The sequence below is a fragment of the Martes martes genome, assembly GCF_963455335.1.
Source record: "Martes martes genome assembly, chromosome: 3".
NCBI lineage: Eukaryota > Metazoa > Chordata > Mammalia > Carnivora > Mustelidae > Martes > Martes martes.
In genome coordinates, this window is record NC_137890.1 from 176,875,616 (window position 1) to 176,893,841 (window position 18,226).

Sequence of the window (18,226 nt, forward strand, 5' to 3'; positions counted from 1 at the left end):
TCAATCTTTCTGAAGCAAGAATGAATATACTTTTAGTAGTAAGACAAGGGGTGATAAATAATGTGAACCTGATATAAAATGGAGTAAATTTACAATCTCAGGTGACTTTGGGTCTCAGATTCTAGATGAAAATACAAACTTATACTCCTCTATAATCATTTCCACAAGAATAAATGGAGGTAACTGCTACTTTCCATTAATCTACCTTAAAAAATCAACAAGTGAGGGGCGCCTCAGTGGCTCAGTCGGTTAAGCCTCTGCCTTAGGCTCAGGTCATGATCCGAGGGTCCTGGGATCCAGCCCCCCACCAGGCTCCCTGCTCAGCAGGGAGCCTCCTTCCTCCTCTCTCTTTGCCTGCCTCTCTGCCTGCTTGTGATCTTTCTTTCTCTCTGTCAAATAAATAAAATCTTAAAAAAAAAAACAATCAACAAGTGTAGGGCTCCTGGCTGGCTCACTGATAGAGCATAGGACTCTTGATTTCCAGTTGTGAGTTAAAGCCCCACCTTGGATGCAGAGATTACTTAAAAACAACATCTTAAAAAAAAAAAAAAAAAAGGATTAACAAGTGAGACGCTGCATATTCTTTCTTACTTTTCTCTTGGGAAAAAGACCAGTGCCCTCTAGTGTCCAAAATGTGCCTCGTGTAGTGCCAGTCATACCGGTTTATCTTCCAAGAGTAATTGTAGTAATCCGATGCTACAGAAAATTTTTAAAAATAAATTTTGGAACATTGAATCTGGACAGCAATATACAAGCATTACACTCACTACAAATCACCGTCTAAAATACTCCTCCCCTATGTTTTCAAGAGTAAGGAATGCACAAATTCCCTGCAGGAGGAAAAAAAAATATATATATATATATGTATATATATATACATATATATATATTTTATTCTACTGTTTTCTTAAGGTTTCACATCTTTATTCCGGCTTCACTGGGATCCACACAATAATCTCCTATCTTTATCTTCTAATGCGAATGACAATTCAGTTTACTTATAGAACGTACTTGGCAGTGATTAGAATGACAGGTACGGAAGTTCTGAAGACGTAGTCGGTGGTGGTGGCGGAAATTACTGACCGTGGTATTCCTGCTTGTGTAACTCTTTAAGCCTTTGCATTCTCGCCGCACCGAGAAGCCCCGAAAGCCACCTCAAGTTCCCTAGCCCTCGCCCGCACTCTTCCTTCAGCGAAGCTCCGTCCTTGTTCGCCTTTACCGAAGACCTGGAAACTCTGCGGGGTCCTAAGCGGCGTGGGTCTGAGTACCAGCCTGGAGCGCTCCGGACTGGAGCCTGCAGGTGGCATTCAAGTTCTTCCGCCGCACGGAGCCAAAGCCCGGTCCAGGGGGCGCTGCAGCCCCTTCGCCTCCCGCGAGAACGGAGAACCCGGCTGCGATTTCAGCCCTGAAGTTCCGGGACTGGTCCCCGCCCCTTGGCTCCGCCCAGGCCCTTGTGGTCGGCGCGCGGTGATTGGCGGCGTGAAGGGGGCGGAGCTCCGGGAGGTGGGCTGAGGGGGCGGGCCTGGGAGGGGACAAAAGCGTGGCGGTGCCAAAGCCCTGCCCTGCCGGCCGGCTCCTGTGTTGGTGCGGAGGCGGTGTCAGAAGCTGAAACAGCTGGGGCCCAGCTGGGTTTGCCAGTGTAGACGGTTGTGAGCTTCAGCGTGAGTGGCTGTGCTGCCGCTAGCTCATCGTCCGCGTACCTACCCCTGCAGGTAACCGCAGGCTTCGAGGGGCGGCCCCCAGGACCTACCTTTTGCGGGGAGGCTCTGAGCCTGCCTATAGCTGGAACGGGGAGAAGGGAGAAAGCTCAGGTCTTGGGAATGGAGGGAGGAATTTAGCGGCGAGCCCTGTTCGAAAGGAAGGGGGAAAATCCAGGTTGGGCGTGGGGAAGAGGCATGGGGAGGAAGAGGGTACTCGATGTCTGGATGTGCAGAGGCCCACTCGTGGAATTGGGCGGCGGAAAGTTGCTTGCAGTGGCACATAGAAACCCAGGTCTGCAGGCAGAAAGGGAAATCGAGCGGTGGGAGGATGCAAGGAGCTGTGGAAGACTAAGTCTTGGCTTTAGAGGGAAGAAAAGGTGCTGCGGTGACGAGCTGGCTGCAAAGAAAGGAGGTAGCCGTGGACTTGGGCGTGTGCCGCGAACTCAGGTGGCCGGACCTGGCCGTGCAGCGGTGGAAGCGTCCTCCTGGGGCGTGGAGGGGGCGGGATGGGGTGGAGGGCACGCCTCCGCCCCCCGCGGGGCTTTCCCGTTCTCCAGTTCTAGGGAACCATTCCCCCAGCAGGCTCAAGGCGCCCGGGGTAAAGATTCTGGCGCGCCCAGCGAAGGGGTGGGCGTGGAGACCTGGAGAGCCGAGCGGAGCCAGCTTCGGTTGCAGCCGTCTTGCACAACGGCCACAAGGACATATGCAGGCCAAGAGCCCGCTGGTCACAGCGTCACCTAAGGACGTGCAAACCCTAAGACCAGCTAACGGACGATGAACCCGAGACGCGCCCACTGACGCACCCTTCAGTGTGTGCGGAGCGGAGATCTGTGTGCTCCCTTAACCTTCGTTTGGAAAGTGCCTGCGCACCTAAAACCGCCCTTTGGCCCTCTGGGTCTGCTCAGTCCTGTACTTTAAACCAGATAAACCCGGGTGGCCCGTATTAAAAACAGCTAAATCCTCCTGACAGGCGTGTTTTGAACGTTAAATCCTTCTATTCCTCTTTTTTCTTTGTTTTAGGAAATAAACTGTGCTCAACTGAGTCTGCAACATTGAAAGGAGTTGGGGTGATTAGAAGTTGTAAAGGTGAGAATTAGCAATTTTTCCCCTTATGTATTTTTTGATGGTGCAATTCTGCATTTTATTGGTCCTGGAGGTCTTGAGGTAGGCGGAGGCACTGCAAGGAATGAGTCAGGGATATTTCCAACAATAAATTTCAACTGCTTCCTTGTTTCCTTCTTTGCAGCTCTTCTCTGCAAGAGGCTGTTTTTGGCCCAGAAGTTATTGTATTTCATGAACTCAGCTTTAAAAAAAAAAAAATGTGGCTAAAATTTTGGGGTTGATGAAAAAAAAATTAAGAAGGTTTAACAACTCTTTTTTCTTAAACTACTCTGTATTCATCCAGGTTTATTTTGTAGAATGACACAAGTGTGTCAGAAGTTTGGAATTCACCTGCTTTCAGATGAAATGAACTGACTTGTTGGAAAAGTCCTTCCTTCTGAAATCAGGATTTGGGTAGAGAGGGAGACTCTGATCAGGAAGGCTGAGAGAAGTGAATCCAGTGGGGCCTAAAGCCTACCCCATGGAATTTAAATCTAAAAGAAATAAATAATGTCCTATGTTGTAGGAAGCAAGGGTCTACCAAAAAAAAGAAGAAGAAGAAGACTTTACTTTTTTAGTTAAAAGGTGCTAACATTTTAATGGATAATGTGAAGAAATCCTGATATGTTTCAATTATGAGATACAGAAAAATTACTGCAAAAAATGTCTGCTTCAACTGCGAAGGAGATAATTTTTTAAATGCCATTATTCAATATAGACAGCATTACTTGACAAGTTGAACTGAAGTAATTTGATCTTTAAATAACAAAAATGTACTCATTAGTCTACTGTGAACCTCAGTTCCTTATGACAAGGCAAGACATTTTCAAGGATGCTGTATGACCCATCAGTTGTATTTGCCATCACGGAAAAATAGCCAAGTCATAACGCTTGTATATAGGAATGCAGCCATGGAAATGTATCAAGACCAAGATACGTTTGCTGCCTCTTTTTGTGTTGTTTTTTGTTTTGTTTTGTTTTAAATACAAGGACAGGTGTGACAGTGGGCTCAGCAGGACTGAATCAACTTACAGCTCTACTGTAAATTATATTTGAAATTACACATCAGAAGTAGTTAGCTCTTCCACACCATTTTTTTCTCTTCTTTTATTCTAGTTGAGTTCCAGATGGCTCCCGGTAATGGTATAGGGAACCTCCTAAACACTAATAAGCAGGCTTCTAGAATTACAAATTTGGGAAGTGAAAATGGCCTACCCTGGCTTGTTACAAGGAACTGAGGTTCACAGTCTGCTAATGAGTACATTTTTATGTTTTTGTTGTTTTTTTTAAGATTTTATTTTTTTAAGTAATCTCTATACTCAACGTGGTGGTCCAACTCACGACCCCAAGATCAAGAGTCGCACATTCCACGGACTGAGCCAGCCAGGTGCCCCCCCCCAGTACATTTTTGTAATTTAAGGACGAAATTACTTTAACTCAACTTGTCAAGTGATTCTGTTTATAGGCCTTTCACCTAATAATTGTGTAAGTCCGTTCTCCTGACTTTTCCAGTCTTCAGCCATAACTTAAGGGGATAGGAGCAATTTGCAGTTATGTTCCCCCAGGGAAATAGTTTCCCTTAGAGCATCATGAAAGGGAGTAGATCCCTTCCTAGGGCTCAGGGCCTCTTCCACTTCTCAGGGAACACACACAGGATGTGGTCTTCCCGGAAGCCTCAGAGTTTCACTTCTTCCAGAGGGTGCACCCCTGCCCTTTCTGGGAATGAGATTAATTTGTATTTGCTATCCTCAATCCCAGGAAGACATGTCTTACTGGAACAATTCCATTTCTCTGTCCCACCCACTGGCAGCTTACCTTTGCCCAAGAACAGTCCAGGAGTTAGGATACTAAAGAGCAGGACAGGGGCATGCTTGGCTTCTAGGTAGTGGTAGCCCTTCTATATACAGGTTTTTCTAAATAGAGAAATCACTTTTGTTTTTAGGATGACATCCCCATTATCTATTATTTTCTCTAGGAAAACATAATTCCCCCAGAAATTATTCGTCTTTCACTTTTAAAGTTTCCTTAAACATGGCTTATAAGAACTTGTTGAATGGCCCCAAGTGTAGTTTTGGTGTTTTAGGTTTGGGTGTGTGTGTGTGTGTGTGTGTGTGTGTGTGTATTTTTAACCAAAACAGCCTCTTAAAAAAGGGGAAATACTAGCACCCATCATTTTGCTGATTTTGAGCGTGCCATAAAATGAGGGGTTGGATTAGGAGGGTTCAAATAAACATGATATTGAAGAAATCATCTCGTTTTAGAAGATGAACCAACAGTCAGGAATAATGACAACATTACTGAGAACATCTTACAGGGTCATGGGACGGCCTTGGGAAACGTTTTCGTTCTGTCAGAGTAAAATGGGAAGATCATTTCCATCTTACAGGGTTGTGAGGACTGGCTCAAAACCCACACATGAAGCACGTAACGCAGTGCTCTCTACAGAGAATGTGCTTGATCCTCCTGGTAAATATATTGTCATTAGCGAATGTAGTGTTTAGTAGTCACCGAATTCTTGGTATTTTTTACACTGTAATGAAATAAATGAGAAGACCTGTGTCTTCCCTTTTGTTCTTTTTAAAGGTTTCTTGAAGTCAAAATGTCTCAGAAAATCCGTGGCGGTTCTGTGGTAGAGATGCAAGGAGATGAAATGACACGAATCATTTGGGAGTTGATTAAAGAAAAACTCATTTTTCCCTATGTGGAACTGGACCTGCACAGGTAAATGAATTAGCCTTCTACGTAGCAAACTCAGAAAGCATAATCTAAGTGAATTTCAAGGCATAACTAGCTCTGTAACTAGCTATAGCTGTATCTTACGAATGAAGCTTTCGAGGGAGGGATACCAAAATATAGGTATGTGAACCCTCTATTTTAATTTCATTAATTTTATTTTTTTTTTTAAGATTTATTTATTTTTAAAGAAAACACACCGGGGAAGGGCAGAGAGAGTCTCAGGCAGACTCCCCACTGAGCACAGAGCCCCGTGACCAGTGGTTTAATCTCCCAACCCTGAGATCATGACCTGAGCCAAAACCAAAAGTCAGATGCTTAACTGACTGGGCCACTCAGGCGCCCCAGACTCTCTCTTTTAATTTTGATATATTGCTAGAAAGACTGGATTTAGCATTGGTCTGAAGAAAAGAATTGTGATGAGAACAAAGTGATTCTCAGCTCTTTCCAAGTCTCTGTTTCTCGTGAAGTTTTTCTTTTTATAAATCAGTGGCTGAGAGCTGCACAAGGTATTATTTGTGGAAAGGAGACTCATAGAGGTACAGTCTGCATTGAAAAGTAAAGTAAATGTAGTTAACACAGTTTTTTCCTTTCTACCTACCTCTGTTTTCTATCACTCTACTTAACTAGTCAGTGGACTTTTCCCCACCTTTTACCCTTTTCACACAATTCTAGTACAGAAAGAACACTTGAATTCATCTTATACAACCCTCACCTTTCTGTAGACCATCCCTTACACCTTTTGTGTTCTAGGGATTTGAGCCTTTGCTCTGTCTTTAAAGTGTTTGGAGACAGAGATTAAAGTCTCTATGGGATCCTCCCCTTTGTTCCCTGTGATTTTTATAAATTTGCTCATGTTCTTTGTGAATCCAAACTAGGAAGAGACAGGATTTTTCCAAAGGGGTTATGGCTGAAGCCTGGCATGGCAAAATGGGTTGACCCACACATTTCAGCCAAACTACAGCAAGTCTCCAGTGTACTTGTCTTGACCCGGAATTATTCATCAGACCCATGTGTTCCTCCAAGGGCCTGTTGTTTGCCTGGGTTTAGATAGTTCATTTATGTGGTGTCATTAGACCCTCTTTTTAGTTATTCTAAACCCAAGCTGTTGATAATGTCTGTTTTGCAACCACGAGATGAAGCAAATATTTGCAGAGGCCAACCAGACATACAGGAAACGAAGCATAAAAAACATTAAGTGGGTTACAGAAGCATTTCACGAGCACTCCCCTGGTTTGGAACTTGACATAGTAGCAGATGAGTTTGCCAAGTTCTTGCCAGTGTAAAAGCTGTGAAGAAGCTTTAAGCCTCGTTAGCCTTAGAGGCATAAGGAGTTTTAAAGGACAGTCATTATGCCCAGAAGGGAAAGAGTCACTGGCTACAGAATAAAGAATTTTTGGAGGCTCGAACAAATTTTAAGGTGTCCCAAAATGACTGTAATCATTACGTGACCAGTTCTTTTTGAGGGACGGAGAGTGATTCGTTTGTTTTGTTTTCTGCAAGTTAGATAGTGGTCCAGGCCACTTACTCATTCTCTTCTGTTACAGACTTAAAGAAGAGAAGCAAAAACTCTACTAATTTGCTGGTAGATTCTTCTGATGAGAGCTGGGTTCCTATAAACATGAAAAGTGCTGACCACGGTCCTCGTTTGAGTTAGGATTAGACATTTGTAATAGTCAGCATTTCCTATGCCAGAAGATAAGAGAGTCAGTGGATTCGTTAGACTTAAGTGAATTATCTAAGGCCAAAGCAGTTTGGAATAATTTTTCTTTGGAAGTACACTAAGATTGCTCCTTTGCGTTTGCATCGTGAGTTGGGATAGTGAAGGAAAGGAAAATGCAAAAACTAAAAGGAACTGAAAAGAAAAATCTAGAGGCTTCATGGATTAGCAAGTTTTGAAAGCTAAAAAAAAACCTGAAAAACATTTTTAAAGTCCTGGAGGACAAAAACAATTGTTACATTACTGTTTTGTTTCTCCTGTTTCTGACAAACTCTGACATACTTGAGCTAAAGCTTTAATCATTTTCTGTGCTCTGTGGACAACCAGCATTTTTTCCAGTTCTGAATGACCTGCAGCCTGGGAATTGGTGTCAATTACTGTAGCTCCCTGGAGTGTGTAAATCCATCATTGCATTCCATTATTTACCCAACAAACTGCAGGCTTATTTCCAGAACAAAGAGACTTGACTCAGAGTTAGGGAGAGGTTCATCTTCTGACTAACTGGCGTTAATGAAGAAGTCAATAGCATTTTTGGCACCGACTGTGGCATTTATAGGTCCTACCACTTAAATGCCGTAAAACAATCCTTTAGACTTTCTGAACCCTTTATTTTTAGAGCACACTATTTACTAAGGGAAAAAAGTGCTTAGGCTTACGTTTTTCTGCTAATTTTATGGAAGGAAGTCTGCAGAAACGGTTGCTTAGGTGCTTATTGCCTTTTGGTGGTGAAGAACACACAAAGGGGACGAGCACAATGGCTTCCATTCAGTCTCCTTCTAGACAGCCTCCCATGCCACAGGCAGGTGCAGCCCACAGTCCACCTCTCTTAGTGCTTTGGTTGGCAGCCGTCTTCTGGATCTAAGGTGCACTAGTCCTCAAAGCTGGCAGATTGAGGTGTATTCTGAGCCTTTCCTTTCTTCAGGGCAGGCTCTGTGTGCCATCACCATGCATGGAATGGAGACACCCTCCATCACTCATCAGTTTGTGTGGACAGTTACACTTAACGACTTTTCCCTCCCAGCTATGATTTAGGCATAGAGAATCGTGATGCCACCAATGACCAGGTCACCAAGGATGCTGCAGAAGCTATAAAGAAGTACAACGTTGGTGTCAAGTGTGCTACCATCACCCCTGATGAGAAGAGGGTTGAGGAGTTCAAGTTGAAACAAATGTGGAAGTCACCAAACGGCACCATCCGAAATATTCTGGGTGGCACCGTTTTCAGGGAAGCTATTATCTGCAAAAATATCCCCCGGCTTGTGAGCGGATGGGTAAAACCCATCATCATAGGTCGCCATGCTTATGGGGATCAAGTAAGTCGCGTTCTCATTGTTGCATTCTCCATACTCTTTTCTCGTGACAGGGTTGAGAACCACCAAAGATTATATGGAACATGATCACTTCATACATAAAAGGAAAAACTGGTTCTGTGACTGAAAGTAGTCTCTTTAAAACATTCCTTTCCTACTTGGAAAAGAAAGAAGTACTAGTTTCTGTACTTTTGTACCAGGAGGCCTATTGCCAAATTAAGCAGGAAAACTGCCAACTAAACAAAATCCATATTGAAACAGAGGTCTTGAACTTTTCATAAAAAGCAGCGTAGGTCCTAAAAGAGCCTTACAGATAAGAATGTCTCGTGCTAAAATCCAGAGGCTTGGATGTAGCTGTCTTTAGAAACATTGTGGCCAGGACAGACCACTCTCCATCCCTGTGGACGTGGTCACTGGGTTAGTCCTGGAGGATCCGCTCACTTTGTTCTACCCTGTGGTTCAAACTATCCCTTCATCCTGGCCGAACCTTCCAGAGGCCCAGGAGAGAGAATGTCGACAGGAGCGCTTCAAACTCGCAAATCCCAGGAATACTGCTCTTACGTTTTTATGAGTTCATGGTATCTTTTTCATCCTCCACCCCTCCCCCCTTCAATTATTTTGGCATCAGTCACTTGGAAGAATGGTCATTCTTTTCATTAAAATCCAGACTTAAAATTCCCAGCCTACAGTTGATTCAACCCTAATTGTTTAAACGTGCATAAACCTCTACAAAGCATCCGTGAGGCTTTGGTGCCTCAGTATCTTCCTTTCGAGAAAAGGGAGTGAGTTACCACCCAGAGTGAAGGACTTCATATGACAGGAACGTGCTGTGTAGAAAAGATATTTAATCTTCACAGTTACCTAACGGCTCTTTTCCCAGTTGTCATTAGTAGTACTCTATACGGACATAAATAAGTAGGTGTGGCTGGCAACCGTTAGTACCTGATTGTGAAAATATTCTCATTTAAGTCATTGAAGAGTGTACAGTGAGGCAGAAATTCACGGATGCCTCGTGTGGGCCAGGCACGGTTTTCCACCAGCGGAGCTCACTCCCGTGGGCAAGATGGCTGTCCTTGTACAGTCCTTTCCGAAGGCGCACCAGCCTCTCATAGTTGCTTTCACAGTCACTGCTGCTTTTGGACAAATCCTGGGCTGGTATTAGTAGCAGTAATAACCGTGAAGAGACTGAGCCTTGAAGGTCTAAGGATGGGATTGCAAGTCTTTTGACCCTAGATGTGTTATTTCTACTATATCCCAGTTCCTCTGTTGTAAGATTGATGTAAGAATCAAATGAGATAATGAAATGATTCAAGTTAGTCACTTAAAATGTCTGTCATATAGTGAAGACAAGGCATTAGCTCTCCTCACATCCACAATCTAGCTGGTATATTATCATCCCCCTGTGGAAAGACTTCCTGGACCTCCAGGTCATGGTCATTTCTCTCCCTCTGTCATCCTACTGCATTTCTTATCTAAGCCCGCCTTTGACATTTGAAAGCTATTAGGTTGGTTCTCACTTTCCGAATGTCTTTGTTAGGTTATAAGCTTCCTAAGAGAAAATGCTTTGTCATTCTCTGCTCTTTATCAGTGCTCAGGAAACTGCCCTTTACATGGGAGGCGCCCAGTAAATTCTGATTTCCCCTATACCCTAGGATTAACTTGCTTTGGGAACTCTCTGGACCTCTTTTTTCCCATCTCTAAAATAAATGAAGGTTGAGCCACACTGCCCTGTTTGTCTAGGTATCTTCCAGCTCTGTGTTCTATGATTTTTTTTCCCTTATAGTTCTTAAAAGGATAGTTTGGGGGTGGGGGGTTTGGTGTTGGTTGGTTGGTTGGTTGGTTCGTTTTATATCTTTCTCCCCTCTACACAGTACAGAGCAACTGATTTTGTTGTTCCCGGACCTGGTAAAGTCGAGATAACCTACACGTCAAGTGATGGATCCAAAAAAATGACATACCTGGTACATAATTTCGAAGGTAAGTCCATCAGGAGCTACATGTTTTCATTTTTTACAGATCATTTAGACAATATTGGTACTGTTTTTTGAAAGTTAGTTATGTGGCTGCCAAAAATACAAGCTGAAATCTGTAACATTTCTATAGGACCCAACATCTAGCATAAAGAAATAATTGCCTTCCCATGGGGTAGGTTAAAAGACACAAAAGGAACCAGCCACTTAATTGGAAATGCATGTGGGCATGGAGGGAAGGTTGGCAGGAATCAGTCATGCCTAAATTATAGAAATTAAACAATAATCCCATATCACCTGTCATGTAATCTGCCCTTTGCTCTGGTAGGCTTTGTATTTGAAAATGGTTGCGTTATATATTTGCTGAGATTTTCTTCTTGCCCTGAGTGTTTATTCTGTGAAAGTGAACATTTGTTTTTTGCCTTTTCTTCCACCCTATCCTGCTGCTTCAAAGGTCCCCCGCAGCAAATGCCACCCAAAGGTTGTTGAAAGAACAGAGAACCCTCTTTCTCTGCTCCTGAAGTGGTTAAAAGCTCTCATGCAAACAAAGCTCAAAGCTTACCTAGCCCTTGTTCTCTTTCCCTTCTCTAACTAATATCATTTTAATGGAATCTCGTCCTGCGGGTTTGGGCCTTGTACATTTTGAGCGTAGGTTGGCCCTGGGCACTGGCCCAGGCTCAAGTTCTATCTTTCAGTCATTACAGAGTTTACCAAGTAAGAGTCGTGAAACACTGGTGATGACGTGTAGCATAATTATTTCTGCCAATGAGGTATGAACCTTCAGTATCTTCCAGGAAATGAGGAGAATTTTCATTCGATATTTAAAATACCAATTTTTCTCCATGGCTGAGGATAAAGCACCACATAGAGTTGAAAACACGTGTGAAATTTTAAAAAGTGTCGAAGACAGCTTAAAAAATGATTCACCCTTTCTTGAGTGTATTTCTGGCTCATATCAGTACTTTCTAGTATTTTGGTATCTTCAGGATCCTAAAGACCATGTGTTTCTCATTTCTATTGCCCTTTCAAAACAAGTTAGAATGTTCTTATCTAGAATTGACTTTCTTCCAGTCACGTGCCTTGGCAGCTCATGGAATATTCTTGTTGGAAGTCTGGCCGGCACTTTTTGAAGCCATGGGAGCTGGGTATTGGGTGTTGGTGGGTGGATTTGGACTTGTTACAATTCTATCCCATTTACCGTTCTTTTTCCTCTCATTGGTGTCCCCCCCACAGAGGGTGGTGGTGTGGCTATGGGGATGTACAATCAAGATAAGTCGATCGAAGATTTTGCACACAGTTCTTTCCAGATGGCTCTATCTAAGAGTTGGCCTTTGTATCTGAGCACCAAAAACACTATTCTGAAGAAATACGATGGACGTTTTAAAGACATCTTTCAGGAAATATATGACAAGTAACTACAGTTCTTTTTTTGTTTCTTTGTCTTTTTTCTAAAATAAGTTAGGATTTATAATATAGAATTTGCATCCTTATCCCTTTGAATCTGGGACAAATTGAATGAAAACCATCAATATCCCATAAAGTTAAGGGCAAAACCAAGATTTAACAGACATGAAACAAACCACTTTTGAGTTGCTTTTAGAAGGTAAATGTTTTCAGCTTTGCGCAGTGGCAGTATCGTAGCCAATGAGGTTTATCCGAGGCGCGATTATTGCTAATAGAAGGTAAATGTTTTCAAGTAATGTCTCACATTTATTGTTATTTTTTGTTTAGAGCCAGAATTGTTTCATGTTTGAATGAAGGTGCCCTGTGACTGACAGAAAGTTCTGATTTGGGGAGGCACCTGGCTGACTCAGTCGATGGAGCATATGACTCTTGATCTCAGGGTTGTGAGTTCGAGCCCTATGTTAGGTGTAGAGATTACTTGCAAATAAAATATTAAAAAAAAAAAAAAAAAGAATAGGAGGGGCACCTGGGTGGCTCAGTCAGTTAAACATCTGATCCTCGATTTCAGCTCATGTCATCATCTCAAGGTCATGAGTTCAAGCCCCCGCTCCCTGTCAGGCTCCATGCCGGGCATAGTGCCTGCTTAAGACTTTTCTCTCTGCCCAACCCCCATCTTCACTCCTGCTTGCTCACTCTGTCTCTCTTTAAAAAAAAAAAAAAAAAAAATCCTAATTTTTCAAGCTTATGAGTTTCTGCATGGGCACATTCCCACTCTTTCCGAAGCACCTTGTGATTTAGAACTCTGCTTTAGTGGAGTCATTTGAACTTTTCTGTATTAATAACAACTTCAGGCTCAACAACACGGGAGCATGTGTTAACTTTTAAGATGACTCCCTTTTAGGTGCAAATGTTGAAGCCAGGGCTTGGATTTTAAGACAACTTAATTCCTCCTCCTGCTACCCATCCATACCAACCCCAGGAACTGTCCTAGTTTCCTGAAAGATACGGAGTGGTAGAACATTCTTTTTCATCCATTATTACATTCTTTTTTTTTTTTTAAGATTTTATTTATTTATTTGAGAGAGAAACAGAGAGGGCACAAGCATGGGGAGGGAGAGGGACTGGCAGACTCCCTACTGAGCAGGGAGCCCAAGGGGGGACTGGAGACAGGCTCAATTCCAGGACCCTGAGGTCACAACCTAAGCCAAAGTCAGATGCTTAACCAACTGAGCCACCCAGGTGGCCCCTGTTATTACATTGTTAAAGTAAGCTATATCTGAAGAATCTGATCAGTAGTGTACTGAAAACTTACAATAGTGCTGGGGACACTGCTGTCTCCATTATTATCACATCTCTGTAAAGGAGGTGAAGTCACTCTAACAGGTGGGGACATTGGGGTTTCACAGCTTTAAAATGGGCAGGATTTGAGCTTCGGTCTATCAGATTGTCAAGTCTGTGTTGTTTCCACTAAAAAATGCTAGTTCCAACCCCACCCTCCTTAGAGAAGCAGGTGCTGTCCCTAACAACACCAGTTTCCTTTTTAATTCCCTTATCTCTCTCTTGTTTCGTAGGCAGTACAAATCCCAATTCGAAGCTCAGAATATCTGGTATGAGCATAGGCTCATTGATGACATGGTGGCCCAAGCTATGAAATCCGAGGGAGGCTTCATCTGGGCCTGTAAGAACTATGATGGTGATGTGCAGTCAGACTCCGTGGCCCAAGGTAAGAACCCGTGGGACCAAACAGAGGTGGAGTGCAGCCGGCAGCACATAGGTCATGCCGCAGTAGTTCTCTAGTTCAGAAAAGGGGGTTTTTCAGCCCTTTGTTAAATCCTAAAATGTAAGCACTATGGAATTCCTGATGACTACACACACTTATATGTTTATTTTCCTGAGACCGCTCATCTCTGAGGGATTCAGCGTTCTTCCTTCGGTTGTACCCAGTACTTCATGCTTTGCCACTTACAGGTTATGGCTCTCTTGGCATGATGACCAGCGTGCTGGTTTGTCCAGATGGCAAGACAGTAGAAGCAGAGGCTGCCCACGGGACTGTAACACGTCACTACCGCATGTATCAGAAAGGACAGGAGACGTCCACCAATCCCATTGGTAAGGTCGTGTTTACTGCTACACTGATTTCCACCTGAGGAGTGGGATCTCCAAAGGAAATCAGACATGTCTATTTGGCTGCCCGGTGCTTTGTATATAAAATCATCACCAAACAGTGCCTCTGTTCGACTAATGAGAGCCATTTGAAGGTACTTCTTGAAATATACACAATATATGCATTTCTATTTTGTGGGAGAATGTACACTACAGATAAGAATGTTGCCAGTGAGCATTTCCCTTTTCTTCCAGTGCAGTGAAATGTCACAGATGGCTAATAATCTAAAAGCTATACAGCTAGATCCTTCTAACTGGATTTTAAGGAAAACATTTTAAAAAGAGATGACAGCCTCGAGAGAGGATGGGAGGCCAACACGGATGAGAGATAGAATAGATTGTGACCCATTCCAAATTAGTAAATGCCTTAAGCTTCAAGTATTACTAGCACACCATGAAAATGTACTTTCTTAAGGCTCTAACAAAATTTTAGACATTTGCTCTACAAAAAGACAGATCTTTTTAAAATTTCTATTCAGTAAAAATATTTCCAGTTCTTATATAGCCCATATGGATACCATCTAATGGTATCAGTCACTTAAAGATTTAACAACAAAAAAAAATTGTTCTGTTTTGGGGAACTGAAACATTTGGGAATTCCTCTTGGTATGATCTAAGTGTTGGTTTTTTGGTTTCGTTCTGTTTCGCTCTTTTAGCTTCCATTTTCGCCTGGACCAGAGGATTAGCCCACAGGGCTAAGCTTGATAACAATAAAGAGCTCGGTTTTTTTGCCAAGGCTTTGGAAGAAGTCTGTGTTGAGACCATTGAGGCTGGTTTCATGACCAAGGACTTGGCTGCTTGTATTAAAGGTTTGTCCAAGTAAGTATAAGATGCCTTGAGCTCTGCAGTCAAATCACCACGTATCTTTTCTAGGCACAAAACATCAGAGCTTTTTTGAGGTACATGGATTATTATTTATCACCTAGTTCAGGGATCAACAGACGCTATCTACAGATTGCTGACAGTAAGCATTTCAGACTTTGTGGGAACAGACAGCCTTTTCAAAACTCTACAGCTATTGAACTTTGCCACTGTAGAAAGAGAACAGTCATAGATGATACAGAAGCTAGTGCATGTGGCAGTGTTCCAGTCAAACCAGTTGCAAAACCAGACTGTAGCCTGGATGGAGTCCAGGAGCCAGGCTGGAGTTTGCTGACCTCTGATCTAGTTGACGATCATTGGGTGACAAGGTTCTGTTCAACAAGAAAATTAGAGACATTTGAAATAAAGGGACTGCCAAGGCTATTGTATTGTACCCCTTTATTTCTTTCAGTTTATGGGTAAAAAAACAACAGCACAAGTTTTAGATGCCCACTTCGTCCTGGTCCCGTCTGTAATTATCTCTAACCAACAGTCAGATGTTCAAGGCCCATTTATTGCCCAGGATTTTTCTGAAAACATGGTAGCCCATCTCCCAGCTGGACTGGCTGCTAATCAGAGACTTCTCCCTCACAGTTGGTCACTATGACTCACCTCAAGAAAGCTTACTGAAGGGGTACCTGGGTGGCTCAGTGGGTTAAAGCCTCTGCCTTCGGCTCAGGTCATGATCCCAGGGTCCTGGGATCGAGCCCCACATCGGGCTCTCTGCTCAGCAGGGAGCCTGCTTCCTCCTCTCTCTCTGCCTGCCTCTCTGCCTACTTGTGATCTCTGTCTGCCAAATAAATAAATAAATAAAATCTTTAAAAAAAAAAAAGAAAGAAAGAAAGAAACCCTACTGAAGTTTAACACCAATCGCAAGTCCCAACCGTGCATCTTCTGAGATCTCCATTAGGGTCAGTATACCTCAGTGATGGGGATATACTCAACCACTCTGTCTTTCTTATCATAAATTTCTGGCAAGAACACAGTGTTTGAAATGTGCTTATCAGTATGTTAGCTTTGTAGCCTCTTTGAATCGGCACCTATCAGCAGGATTACCTTAGCCAGTCTGTTATCTTCTTTTTTTTTTTTTTTTTAAGTAAGACAGTGATGATAATAAGAGTGTTCAGACTGTTTTAAGGACATGTGACAATTTGTAGGAATGTAAATGAAAGCATGGCTATTCCCCTGAATAGGTTTTGTTATTTTTAAGAATGAGGAATAAGAAGTGGGATGATTTCAGTCTCTCTGCCATTAGCCTGAACAGAAGCTCTATGATAGTTTTGCCCTCAAAGACTCAGGGCAGGGGACATGCTGAAGGTGCATGTGGCCGAGCTGCCTATAGCCTCGGTCAGCCCCTTGAACCTTGAGCACGGTCATCAGCCATATATCCTTAGCTTGTTAATATTAACTTATTAATAAATAAATTTTTAATTAATTAATTAAATGCTACCTATATAGCATTTCTAGGACTTTACCTTTACCTGCTACCAGACCAGAAACAAACGAATTTCTTTCTTTTCTTTTTCCTCCTGTATTAGTGTGCAACGTTCTGACTACTTGAATACATTTGAGTTCATGGACAAACTCGGAGAAAACTTGAATATAAAACTGGCTCAGGCCAAACTTTAAGGCCATCCCTCAGCTTAGGAGGATACGTGTTTTTGGTAACTAGGCCCACTGGTTTACATTTTCCTGCATAACACTCAAGGTTCAAGGTAAAATCAATTTTGTAATTTGTTTAGAAGCCAGAGTTTATCTTTTCTATAAGTTTACAGCCTTTTTCTTACACATACAGTTATGCCACCCTTGTGAATGTGGCAGGGGACTTTTTAAAATTTTATTTTATTTTCTACTGGTAGCCTAGTGCTCATTTGTACTTGTTGTCACTTTTTCTCATGTTCCAATACAAATGACCAAAATGAACAGTGTTGGAAAGGGTAAACTGTAGCCACAGTATTGTTCCCGAAAATATGCATGAAGTACAAATTCACCCGCTTCACCACTCCGTGGCCTGGAGTGCTGGGTGGTTTTGGTGCAACAGATGCCCCGTCACTTGAGGCAGAGCCGTCCAGTGAACTTGCCCATGGTTTGGAATGAAAGCAGAGGTGAAAACCTCTGTAGTAAAACCTGTTGGAGACACCACCGTCACTTTTGTAAGGAGCTCTTCTTGAGTGTTTTGAAAATGCTAAGTATCTGTGAGGCGACTGGAGAGTCTGGAATCCTGAGTAAATACTACCTGCGGTCTATCCTGTTTGCCTCCTCCTCCCGGCCTTGTGTGGCCTGAGTATTATGCTACCCTGAGCAGTGTATTTCATCCAAGTGCAATAATCCAAGCTGCACCTTTTTTGGACTTCTGCTGGCCCGTTTTATCTCCCTTCTATAAATGTGATTTTTTTCAGAAGTTGATTTTAACACTATTCTAGTCCGTTCTTCATCTGAACTACTAATCGTAATTAAAATTCAGTGCTAATGACCAGTCTTCTTGGGTTTTTATTTATCAAGTATACTTTTAGGACTGCAAATGGGTAAGTAAGTGGTAAGATGTGGATCCTATAGGGGGAGGGAAAGAAGACCAAAGACAGAACAAAGGAGATGACTGGACTATAAGGGAATCAAGTGTAGGCACATGCTAGAGGTATAGGTATGATCATGTAAGTTAATGGGAAGCCAATGAAGACTTAAGAAGGGAGGGACGTGATCATATTTTCCTTTAACAAAATAGCACAGTTTGTGTGAAGAATGAGTACTAGTGGAGGAGGAGATGGTGGGCACAGTCCAGGAGGGAAGGCCGGTTATCGGTATATTGTGAAATGAAGATCAGAACTGGGACAGTGGCACTGGAGATAGAGGGATCAGGGTGGGTCTCCCAGAAGAGAGGAGAATGGATGGGGATCGGTGGGTCCCCGGGCAATGTGGGGAAAGCAACACATCACAGGGGTTTCCCACAGTTCCAGCTCACACCTGAAGAAAAGCTGGCCGGCATGCCAGCGGTAGCCACGAACTATGGGGAAGGAAACTGAGGCCTCAAGACGCACTTGGATCAGGCGTACAGAGTACCTCGGAGGCCGTTTTGGCCGAAAGCCTGGAATCCTTGTAGCTGAGCTGGGGCTCTTTCTACTGGGCCTGCACATTTGCAGGTTTCGATGGGTGGAGAGAGCATCGCGTGGAACAAAGCGATGCTGTTGGACTGGATGACCTGAACTCGTCCCTCCAGCACTCACAGACATCCTGGGAGCCGATCAGATGGACTGTTCGTGGGGCAAA

At 43.1% G+C, this 18,226-nt stretch overlaps 1 protein-coding gene across 1 annotated transcript; it reads left to right on the top strand.

Annotated features, from left to right (window-relative positions):
* The first annotated feature begins 1,562 nt into the window (after positions 1-1,562).
* IDH1 (isocitrate dehydrogenase (NADP(+)) 1) lies at positions 1,563-17,440 on the top strand. The gene is made up of 10 exons (XM_080798607.1): positions 1,563-1,712; positions 2,721-2,786; positions 5,385-5,522; positions 8,276-8,567; positions 10,436-10,541; positions 11,768-11,945; positions 13,510-13,661; positions 13,907-14,047; positions 14,758-14,920; positions 16,501-17,440. Exons 3-10 carry the CDS (start codon positions 5,401-5,403, stop codon positions 16,589-16,591), a joined length of 1,245 nt encoding a protein of 414 aa, XP_080654733.1. The 5' UTR covers positions 1,563-1,712; positions 2,721-2,786; positions 5,385-5,400; the 3' UTR covers positions 16,592-17,440.
* The last annotated feature ends 786 nt before the right edge of the window (positions 17,441-18,226 follow it).

Excerpts from the sequence above, each read along its gene's own strand:
- IDH1 (XM_080798607.1), top strand. The coding sequence starts at position 5,401 with ATGTCTCAGAAAATCCGTGGCGGTTCTGTGGTAGAGATGCAAGGAGAT. Across the intron at positions 5,523-8,275 it reads GTGGAACTGGACCTGCACAG|CTATGATTTAGGCATAGAGA; the intron begins GTAAATGAATTA and ends TTTCCCTCCCAG. Across the intron at positions 13,662-13,906 it reads GTCAGACTCCGTGGCCCAAG|GTTATGGCTCTCTTGGCATG; the intron begins GTAAGAACCCGT and ends TGCCACTTACAG.